General features: G+C 40.4%; 1 protein-coding gene across 5 annotated transcripts in view; it reads right to left on the bottom strand.

Annotated features, from left to right (window-relative positions):
• scara5 (scavenger receptor class A, member 5 (putative)) overlaps positions 1-12,293 on the bottom strand; it is an 80,735-nt gene that overhangs the window by 31,126 nt on the left and 37,316 nt on the right. For all 5 annotated transcript variants that reach the window (XM_037087244.1, XM_037087246.1, XM_037087245.1 and 2 more), the window contains one exon: positions 3,490-3,570. In XM_037087244.1, the coding sequence (XP_036943139.1) occupies positions 3,490-3,570 (81 nt within the window). The remainder of the gene's footprint in view (positions 1-3,489; positions 3,571-12,293) is intronic.

Genomic DNA, 12,293 nt, shown 5'->3' with positions numbered 1-12,293 from the left:
TCCTTTGGCTTCGAGGCAAATGGAGCAACTGAAGGACATCTGCTGCATTACAATCAGATTATGGAGGCTTGTTAAGAGGATGGGTCATTTTTATCATCAACAACAACCGTCAGGAGAAAGAAAATAAGAAAAAAAAACAAAAACAACCCAACATTTATTATAATATAATTAACAATAATATTGGCATGATGTATAAAGGCTGTCCTGTGTTCTGTTATGTATTTACTTGTGATAATATCAATCTCATGACATCTCATTTTCACTCTCACTTCATATGATGCAACTTATATCCTAAATCCTTTGATTGCCAAAAACTGAAACTGTTTAGACCTCTATCTGGAAGCTCATATAGCTCATATATATATATATATATATATATATATTATATATATATATATATATATATTTTTATATATATATAATATATATATATATATATATATATATATATATATATATATATATATATATATTTCCAGAGTTCGAGTCACACGACTGGATCTATTTAAGGACACCTGGAGACATTTCCTGAGGTTTTAGTGGAAAACAGGCCAGCCTGGGGACATTCCTATCTTATAATGTGCCTTCAAAACCTGTTGATTTTTTTTTAGGAGAGCTGTGGAAATCTCCAGCCGTTTTCATGGTGACCAAAACCAGCTATTGTTCATGGGAAGTCGGACCATCTCCACCCATGAACGTGACAACCAAAACAGATATTTAAGGCCAGAGCTGTATACTTTCCTATCCATACCAAGTTTCAGTGCCTAAAATTAACCAGAGCATAAGCACAGCATTGTAACAAAAGAGAAAAAGAAAATTGAACCTTAATGGACATAAAGTTGCAACATAAGGAAATGTCCAGTTATAACTTATTTGTGGTTTTGCTGAAACATACTTGGCTAACATTTATTCTGTCTGATGGTTTGTTCCAGTATCTAGTTTGAATTCCATTTTACAAATATATGTCAGATTTCAAGATGAAACTCTCCTTCTCCACGAGATGATGTGTCTAATAAATGTTGATGCTGATTTAGTCCTGGGGGTGTTTCCATTCAGTTTTGTATGTTTTCATGCTAACCATTAAAAAAAGCCTTCTTTTGCTCCTTGCCTACAGTCAGAAATTTTTTGTATTCAGTTTTTCCTGGAACTACAGAGGTGGTGGTGGGGGGTTCCTTTCAGCAGGAAGATAATGCTTCTTGGAAACATCATGTGAGAGCTGCAGTTCGTCAGCCTGGGAATGTGCGATGGATGATGACAGGGGAGGACCTGCAGGGTGATGATTTGATGATTCAAGAGGTACCAAGCTGGAAAGGGTCCCAAAGACATTTAGACTCACGTTGTCATTGTTTCATATCTTATAGTGTTCTATGAAAAAAAAATAATGGTCCTGAGGTGCAGATTCTGTCTGTATGGGGGTTCATGTCAGGGTTTTTTGGTGGAATTACCTGCAAGACAAAGATGGATGACCCATCCCACAGGGCCTGTCCACACCCGTCTGAAAATAAATCACCATCCTAAGTCTGGGGCCTTGTTTTCTTAAGCAGATTTACAGTACATAACCTCTTTTATTCTCTGTGCTCACTGCATTATTAAAACAAATGAATGTAATCACAATAGCAGAGGTAATAAAGAAAAAAGTTGCTAGATTTTCACTTTTCGTGTCGCTCAAACTTCAATCCTCTTGTGTAAAAAAGTTCTGTAAATCAAAACTTTGTGTTTACATTGGACATTTATTGGTACATTTTATGAGGCTTGTGAAATTCCTCCAAAAAAACCAAGCCAGTGCAAAACACAATGGTGTAAATCCGAAAATCAGACAATAGTTGACAGCGTCTCTGGCTTCACATTCATTATCTTTTTTTTTCTTTCTTTTTTTTTTTTTTTTATGAGCCAGTAGTTCTGTCAGATCCTTGACCTTTCTTACAATCGTTACACAGGTTTAAATAAACTGCAACGTTCACCAAAGGTTAAAGGTTTGTTTGCTGCAGTTGTCAAAGAACAATGTCATTTAAATTACAGTTTGTGCAGTCAGTCAAATTGGAAATGTCAAGTGTGTTTCCATTTTAACTTCAAACAGGAAATATTACACTAAAAAGTATTTAAAACATCTGTGAGGGGAGATATCTACTTGGGTGAGCCATCTCAATAAATTACGCATATCTTAAATTCAGTATAACAGATGAGTTTCTCAGCTGTTTCTGTGGATAGTTTGGTTTTGAGGCCCCACACGGTGAAATTTAAGAATGACATGTTTTTATGATCTCCTCAAGAGCTTGAGAAGTACTTTAAACGGACTGCCCTTAACTGAAGCAATGCATATCGTAGTGTTTGTCAACGGGGAGCTTTTGACCTGAATTACTGAGATGCATTAAAGGAATAATTGGACAGTTTGTAAATCGATCCTACTCTAAGATATATCCGTCGAATGTGTAGCCAGCCGGAAGGAGATGGTTAGCTTATCTTGACTGAAAACGAGGGGGAAAGAAAATAAACCTCTCAAACTCTCTAATTAATACTTCACATCTTGTTTGTGTTATCAGTACAAGTCAACTTGCATGTTTTTTTTGGAGTGTTACAAGCCAAACTGTTCTTTTGGCTGAGAGCGGTGACCTCCTGGGGTACGACCCAACCAAGACATCTCTAAGGAGCCGTGAGCAATGATACACCAGGGCAGCCTTCCTGGAGGACTTTCAGCTGAACACCATGACATACTGTATAACTGCTCTGCTCCTATACATCTGCCACATTTGAATGAGACGGTGGACGTCGCTTCACATGGCGCCTGAGAAGGAAAGGACATCTCATTACTCTTAAAACACATTTCCTCTGCATGCCTCCTCAGTGGGATGGACTCAACTGTGAGGAAAAGACTCAAGTGAGGGAAACATTTAGTAGACTTGGGATGTACAACTCGAATCTCGAGTATACTTCTATACTTCTCTATAGAAGTATATACATTGCAGTATGCATGTGAATGACAGCAGTCAATGGAGGCGCATTGGCAGCTGCATCCGTCGTTTCCGTGTACGGACAGAACTGTGTGACTAGCATCTAATTCCTGACGAGCGAGCACTTTCTTCCCACTGGTGATGTAAAGTAGCTTCTTCTACACCCAACCAAGTGCTGAACAGCTTCCCTTCTCCACCATTTTCCTCTGTGAATGCCGAGCACCATTTTTTCATAACTTTCCTCCCAACTAAGGCTGTATCCTAGTCAGGTTTAATAAACTTTTCTTCCATTTGAGCCGAGCTGCAGGGCTACCACACTGCACTTGTGCGTCTTGACAAGAAGCGCCCTACTCTGCCTCTGATTGGCTAGCACTTGTTGGTTGGGCCTCATGCCATTGGTACTTAAAAGTCCCATTCGCTTCGCTGCAGATGATTTGTTAAAAGTCAAAAACAAATGTAAAATGTTCATACGCAGGAGTACTTTAAGCCCTGACACTATGATTATTCAAACATTAAGCTTTTGTTGTATGGTTGTACCCACCTCTCAAGCCTGTTAAACCGGGAGCCCCAGCTGGCCCCAGTGGTCCACTGTCACCCTTCTCTCCCTTTGGACCTGGAGGACCTGCAGAACGATACACAAATGTGGTCACACTTGATGAACATAATACACACGTAATATAATGAAAACAATACAATGGTCAGAGAATCTCAAACATGTTGTTTGGTCCACAACCCAAAGATATTCATTTTACTGTCACAGACGTGTAAAGAAACCATGTAAAGATTTATTGACGCATCTCCATTGTACATTGGGAATAACAGGAGGAAAATCTCAGTAAAGTTTTATTTCTCAGTGACCTAAAAAAGGTACTTGCGGATGCGAACGCATAAATACAGCTTTAGTAATTGCAGCATGTTTTTCTCCGCTGAAACGTGAACCATGATTTAGGATCAAAGTCAAGTTAAAATTGCAGCGGTGCAAAGTTTTATAGCTCTTGAAGAAAGTGGTCCATTTTTCTAGTAATAACCAACAACGTGTCCATGAAAATAATTACTTTATTACTTTACTTTTACTGTCCTGAGAAGTCTTTTTCTTCTCCTAAACTACTGGGGTTTGTTTGGACTTTTTTTTCGAAGTAGAAAAATAAGAGACAGTCCACGTTGAGTCACTGAGTGCCTTTATTATTACAGCATGTTGGATCACTTATTATCAAAGGTGTTGCCAAAATCAAGGAAGGCAACAATCGTGCAGATTGTGACTTCAAAAGGGAAGTCATGGGACCAGAAACTGTCTTCAGAGAGCAACTTGTGAGGTTTTCATTCCTGCAGATAATGATTTTATTAATGTCATGAAAGGAACGCAAACACACACACACACACACACACACACACAGAGTTACAGAGCAGCCAAACTGAAGGCAACTAGGTCTTACAACTGGTCTAAGGAATCAGCCAAAAGTTTGTTGTACTTGGAGAGAGTGAGTGAAGAAAAGCCAAACAGAGAGAGAGAGAGAGAGAGAGAGAGAGAGAGAGAGAGAGAGAGAGAGAGAGAGAGAGAGAGAGAGAGAGAGAGCCCTGGCCACAATGGGAACCACATGTTTTACAAGGTGGACCACAACACAGCTTGTGGGAATGCAAAGAAATTCATGGTTTGTTATTGTCCAGCAGCTCTGAGCCATCAGAGCTCTAATGTTCTTCATTTGCAAGTTTGCGATGCAGAGAGCTGATGCTCGTCTTTGTGATACAGATCTGCTGCGGCTGCCTCCCGCCGCTGCACAACTGCACACGTTTAACTGGTGGCCGCGGGTCATGGGACTGTGAAGAGGTCACATTTAGAGGGGAGGTGGAGCGAACTCATCTAAGTGTCTGCGTGTGTCCTTGTATTTCTATCCTTGTGAGAGCATCTGTCCGAAGCAGGGACAGTTCAGGCAGAGGTCAGAATAAGTGGTTGTCAACACCATAAAGATCGCCATAACGGTAAATGTAATGATAAGTGTGTGAGCACCCGCACTGACTAATGATAACTTTCTGTAAATGGTCACGGCGAGCACACGCCACGTGCTCCAGCTGTGTCAACAGAAGGATATGGTTTAACAGAATTCTTCGAAAAGACAAACGGTTCTTGATATTCAGATGCTGAAGATATCTTAAAGACATGAATTATGCAGTTAATTAATGGCATTAACTAACTACATAAAAGAGGTCTGCTACAGTTAGAAATCAATAATATGAGCACTCCTGCAACATTATTTTGCAGAAAAGAATCCTCCTAAGGGCCCTGAAAAATTAACATGGATTCTGATTGGCTGTCAGTGTTTTTATCAACCATCAAACCCGCTCTGAAAGTAATCCTAACAATATCGTTCGCCACTTTTACAGTTGTTGTGCGGACTCTGCTGTCCAGTTAAAGTTAAAGTTAAAACGATTAAACACAATAAGACAAGCGACAACGGTCTTGACTGTTCCTATTTTCTTGGAAATTCCAGTTTCTTCATGGTGAATATTTTCTACTCTTGTAAAATTAATTCAAATTCAGTGAGTGATGACACTTGATGCAATGACCTCGGGCTTTTAGAACTTGCAATGACCTGCAAACAATTAATGACTAATCAGGATAACGATCTGCAGATTTACAAAGCAGCATCTCTGTAGGGAAGATATTCGTTCGAAGGCCTTGGTGCAGAGCTGTCAACACACACATAACAATGTAAAAAATGTTCCAGCTGTTTTCAAGACAAAAACAATTTCACAAAACAAAAAAACAAAAGTCCCGGCACAAAACAATTGTGATTCATCCTGAGGGGAACATGAATATTTGTTACATCCAATCCATCTTAAAACGTTGACGTGCTGCGTTAAGAAAATGCCAGTAAAATGAATCTTCTTCCATCTATTTGTTTTGTTCATACTGTCTGCACAAGAGTTCATGGCAATTCATTCACAAGTTGTTGAGAGCTTGGGTAAGATCTGTTGAGAGCAGATAAGGTTGTGTACAAATGTTTTGAGGCCCATGACGACGTCTGGTTCCACTTTCCGCCGACTGAGACGCTGCAGTTTTCTCATTCCGCTTTGTCCACATGGTTTTCTTTTTACTGTGATGTCTGGTACGGACACTGCTGCAAGATCATCAGAAGTCAAGACACCCTTTTGCTGAGAAAATGCTGGACTTAGACCTGATCTGGTATGTCTGGATATCTAATTCCTAAAATTCACATTTTTCCTAAATTCCTAAAATTCAGCGCCATGTTCTGCTTTCGATGTCACCGTTCGGTAAAAGACTCTTCAGGATCCTCACAGGTACCATAATACACACCTGTGGAGACAGTTCACTCCGGTGGTCCTGGAGAAACCGCATCCTCGTCAACAGTTTGTTTTAGCAAAGCCTCACATAATTACCCTCCTGACTGTCTGTCAGAGTCCTAGTTGTTCGTTCGGCTGACAGCGTTTCAACAATAACAAGCTCGGCGGCCTCTCCAGGATTGGCTTGAAAGCATCTGACAGCACTGAGTCCAAGAGTACAACACTAGCGAGGAGCTCAGGCGCCTCCGTCCAACATCCAGTCTGTGTTCCAGGGTGGAGCGACAGGGCAGAGAGCTTGTCTTGTTTTGTCTTCAACACGTGTAAGACAAAGTCTCATCGCTCGCGGTGTGACGACATGTGTGTTAAATGTAAGGGGAGATAAGGAAGCGTGTTGTGTCATTCATCACCGTGATGAACGACACAAGGTATCATCAGGTTTTGTGTTGTTTCAGGATGATTATAACAAGGAACAGATGGGCAAAACTGCGGTCAGAAGGAGGGTGAAATGTTCGACGTATGCGCCTAATTTAACGGGACGGGGCCGTGTTGACAAGTGATTTGTTCTGATGGAGGATCTAGAGAACAGGCTTTCTACAGCATGTCTCAAGATTTACAGAGTAACATGACCCGGTGACATTAATGGTTCAAATACGAGACAATCATTTGTAATGGACATCATGTTTGAAAAAGTGAAGTTCAAATGTTCATTTTTAGTTGAGAGGCTGTTGCATTATGGCTTGTTTTGTAGCAAGTGTTAACAAGCGTCTTCATGTCTGTTTACAGTGAGTTAGTTAGCGCTCACATTGTTTTGTTGGCCCAGTTTAAACTACAGGAGTTTCTCAAGGCTCGTGTAATGTGTCCTGGAAATAAATTCCTGAGGAGTGAAACAAAAAGTCTCCCGAGGTATTTACAGTAGAAACAGACCGTGGACTGAAGTCAGTCAGACAAGAATGCGACGCTGTCACAAATAATCGAGAGCTGAAAAACGACAAAAAGGATAATGCTAACTCTTGGACAAAGTCATTTTGAATGTGCAGTTTATGTTCTGGTTTAACAGTATTAGTTCTTCTTTCATTTTGACGTCACGGCCAGTGCCCATGGTTTGAAAACAGCGATGTGCCTGTGCCCCCCTGTGTACCTTTGGGCGTGTTGGTCTTCAAATGAGGTGTGGTCAGGCCTCTTGAGACAGTTTTCCTGTTTGAACTTAAAGTTCTGTTGTCATGCGTCATGTTTTGCTTTTCATTTCCTCCCTTTGGCTACTTTCTCGCCTCCCCCTCCTCACCTGTATTCTAGTAATTTATCAAACTTTGTGTATTTTGTCTGTTCTGTTTTTGTATTCCTGTGTCTCCCTGTCCCACCTTTCCATTGTGTGTTTCTGGCTTTTGGTTCCTTATACCCTGCGTTATTTCTGGTTTGTGCTTTGTTCTGTTTTTGTTCCTGGATTTCTTGAGTTCTGTTACCTGCCCTTTGCTGTTTTGCTGAATCTGGATTTGAATTATCAGCTTTTCTTAATAAAGCTCCATTTTTGTTAAGTTACTTGTCTGCCTGTGTGTCTGCATTTGGATCGACTCTGTTTAAATTTCGACAGAACAAAATTCAACTCAAGATTTTATTTGCGCACAGAATATCTGCCCTTTAACTGTAAGGAACTAAAAGGAAGCTGTATGGCCCTAAACACACTTGCGCCATGCACTGTAGACAATGCACAATAGATTGTTTAAATGGGCCCCTTGTCTTTACATGAGATTCATACTGAAAATACATCTGGACATGAGTTTTTTCCATCTTCCCTTCATATTGACAATCAGCAACTCCGTACTCATAATACACAAATGTCAAATATTTTTTAGGGTTATGACATGGCAGCATCTCAGACATCCTCTTGGTTAGTTGCAAAAAAGGCAATTATTAAAAACTGGTCTGAAAAAGGGACTTCCCAGTGTTTAACAGTGGATGGACATAGTAAGAGATGTATGTGTTGGACAAATGATCATTTCCTGAACGAGTGAAAGGAGGCCTTCCCAAAAAAGGGGAAAATCGGTCAGAATACATATCTGGATTTGGATAAATCTAATGACAATAACAACATAATCAAGATCACGAAATTTACTCTCCACTTCTCCGCCATGCTTTCCCAGTGATTCTTTTGTAAAATTAAGTTAAGTTGTCACAAATTAAAAATGACAAAAAATGTGTGTGATTTGAATGCGGGTGTCCGGGGTGTGACGATGTGTCAGCCAGCCTCTGGACTGATGGGAACTGTGGGACTCCTCTCCAGTAAAGCAAACATGTCACTCAAAATGTTCGCTAATGATCATCAGACGACATCGAGGCCTTAAAGGTTTCCAGGCTCTGCTCAGATTAATTCCTAACAGATGACTAACTCAGCACAAATTCCTGAAGCTCAGCAGCTTTCAGCAACAACAGATCATCAATCCAAATCATGTCACCATGTCACTGTAAGTCGTGACTTCAGAAATGCACACACGCAGCTTTTTGTGCCTGTCGTTGCTTTTCATGGTGGAAATTCTGAAAACCATTTGGAAAACCTTTCATCAAAAGTTTCATCTTCAGGAGCAACGGACCAGAATCATGAGTCATTTCTCAGGCACTGACAAATTACCTAATTCTTATTGGTGTCCTTACAAAACAGCATGTGGGCCTATTTATAAATGTCAGCAAATACCTACGCACATGAATAGAGGGAACCCCGACTGCAAGTGAATGCACCATTTCTTTCTCCCATGAACACACTGCTGTCAATTTGACAAATAGATGTGAAACCCTAGTAGAAGGCGTTTGCTTCATGCCAATTAAACACTTAGTCCAGAGGAACATGGTAACACATACACAGTAGAGGAAGAGTGGAGAAAAGGAGTAATGGAAGAAGTATCACAGCATATGACTACACAGAGAGGAAAAATTGGCGGGCCTTTCCAAAACAGGGACTCCTTTTGTCGATTAAACATCTGATTGTACAAAAATGACGTGGAGTTGCCCACGGCTCCATCCTTGGGCCACCTTTGTTTAAAATCTGCACGCTCCACTGACTCATATTTTGGAAAACAGAAATATACGAAATGAGTTTCCCCTGTGGGGTGGCTGGGCTGAACCTTACAAATATGAAACACAGATGAAATTGCCTAAAGAATGAATCAATAATTAAAGGACTTATGTCTCAGAAGGATTGTCCATGCTCTTCTCTTCAGCAGCCTTGATTACTCTAACAGCGTCTGTACAGGTCTCTCTAAAAAGTCAATCACAGCTGCAGCAGATTCAAAAACTGGTGCTAAAGTCCTCCAGCGAGAACACATCAGTCCAGCTCTGTTTATCAAAGAATTGTATTTCTAACAGGAAACACTGAATGGTTTAGAGCTAAAATTAATTTCTGATCTGCTGTGCCATTCTGAACCACCCAGAACTAAACTCAAGACGAAGCATTCAGTTTTTATCCTCCAAACATCTGGAGCAAACTTCTAGGAAACCAGAGGTCTGCACCAACTCTCCATTGTTTCAAGACAAGACTTTTCTGTTTGCCACTGCCTTTAATGACACTAACTTTGGGACTACTGTTTGTCTCCTACACTGCAAATATTATCTTCTATTTAGTTTTACTGATCTAAATCCTTTAAAATACATCTTTTTACATCATCTTTTCCTTATCTTTTGAAACACTCTGAGGTGCCGTACTCCTCATTCTAGCTAAAATAAGACTTCCAATGATAAAACAAACAACATTCAGGCTATAGATAATTAGAAAGCTGAATGTAGTTATGTCACATTACTGTGTGGATTATGCTGTATGTCATATTGGGCTTGGGAGACAACAAACCTTTAACAGAAAGCCTACAAAAGCAAGCTAAGAGTGTAAATGCATAAACTGAGGACATTCACCTAATAAACCCATACTCAGAACTAAGGGGATTTTTACTCTCTGCTGCACTGATTTTGACCATTATTTCTTTTTAAAATTTCTCTATTGGAGTGAGCGACTTCGTTAACTTATTTCCTCATTAAACCCTTTCAAAGTAGTTAATTCAAGTAGTTTAAATCCAGCACATGATTAAATAAAACAGAATGGGGACCTTATGTGACTCCACAGCGCTACTAGAAGTCAGAGACTCCACAGAGTGCCTCAAACAATACAAATATTCTGTTGAAAGCACTAAATATGTGAAAACATTTCTTACGATTTAGCCATTGACAACATTAATCCCCCAACATTATGAAAATCCAAATGCCTGGTCAACTAAAAGGCACTAATTGATGATAACCTCATACATACTCAAAGTCATCTGACATATTTTCCCTTAGTTTCTTTATGTTACTGTAAATAATGATCACATGTACAAAACTTAACATCTGCAGAGGTTAGATTTTTCTCCTCCCCGTCACATAAGACTCAAGGCGATATTTTAAACAGCTTCTCATGAGACATCTCGGAGTCCCAGAGAAATTAAAGGCAAATCAACTGAATCAGAAGAGGGGACGGAGAAAGAAGGAGGCACGAGAACACAGAACAGAGTTGGATAAACATGGATAGAGATGTAAAACTTTTTCTTGGCGAAGGTGGCTGCCAGCTAACAACAAACAAATGGGCCACAGAGCTCAAACTAATGACAGAGCTGAGTGGTTGGGTTTTCATTCTGGATGTATCGTCTAAATTTAACCCACAATTGTTTCCAGGTCCAGAACAAACGGCATCCCACCCACATGTGAAGCAGACACGAGATCAGGGGTCCCGTTCGGTTTGAGTTGCCATCAGTCAGCACGGGGCGCGTCCCCTGCCAGCATTACATCATAGCATACCTATTCTGATTTTAACAAGCCAGGGAAATCATTTCGTGCCCTGGCAGTGAGAGTCGTACCACGTCGGGACCAATCAGAACTGAGCAGATTGGAGGAAGAACATTCAGAGTTGCTCAGTACCTCGGGGTAGTAACCCCTGGTGAAAAAAAATCATGTTTGCATGCTAGGGTCACTTGTATCACACTGCAAACATGTATTGGCTCAGATGAGCTATTGTAAATGAACACAAGGTTCCACCCAAAGGGATTCGTTACACTGGGAGTTAAGAGAGGAAAAGTTCTCACGTTCTCCAGCTGTGTCCATGTTTTTCACGTTTCCCCTTTTGTTAGTTTATACTAAATATCTCATATTTCCAGCTTGGAGGTCTTGTTTTGTAAATTTCATATTGTACTTCCAGGAAATTCTTCTCTTTTTCTCTTTTTCTTCTTCTTTTTTTCGTCTCATATGTTTCAGCTGGCTTTTTTTTTTTTTTTTTTTTTGCCACACATAGTTTTCTGTAAAGTCCCTTCTTTGTTTTCAGGTTTTTATCTCAATAATGGTAACTTAGAACTTAACAGTTACTGGCCAAACCACCTTACATGTGGATTGGCAGTGGTGTGCACAGGGAAGATTTGAAAATGAATAATGGGCAACTGTTCCCCAGGATTTAGCTGAAACCTAAGTTGAGCTACCCCGAGGTACAATTGGATCATACCTAGTAACTTAAGCCAATTTCTTTCAAGAGGCCAAGGGAATCTTGTGCAGAGTCGTGAGCAATCCTAGTCATTCAAGCCATGCTGACTTGGTGCAGATGTCGATAACACAAACTACAGTCGCCTGCAGCTCTTCATCTTTCAGCCAGCTGTGGTCATTTGTGCTTGCGTGCTTGTGCTTGTGTCCCTTCTTCATGATCTACCAACCAAACAGTGCTGATCAACTGATATGGTGCTAGTTTGCCATTGGAAAGCTCTTAATGGCAGCAGCAGCAGCAGCAAATATTCAGTTTGCATCAACATAATTAACTTAGAACAGGTCCAACATTGCCGAAGCATGTTGAATCATTAAAAGGTAAAGCTAGCCTGATATTCGAAAACACTGACTGGCATGTTGTAATGAAACTAAACTCCAAGTCACTGAAATTCATTTGGAAATTAAAAAGTACTGAGAAGCTGAAAACACTGAGCCAGTATGAAGCAGGACATGGCTTCGGCTAGAGGAAGAAGACCATCGCGGGTTGGTGGCGTTGCGGACCACAAA

Source organism: Acanthopagrus latus, chromosome 22 (assembly GCF_904848185.1).
Source record: "Acanthopagrus latus isolate v.2019 chromosome 22, fAcaLat1.1, whole genome shotgun sequence".
NCBI lineage: Eukaryota > Metazoa > Chordata > Actinopteri > Spariformes > Sparidae > Acanthopagrus > Acanthopagrus latus.
The sequence above is the reverse complement of the archived record's forward strand: the minus strand, read 5'-3'. Positions and strand labels throughout refer to the sequence as shown.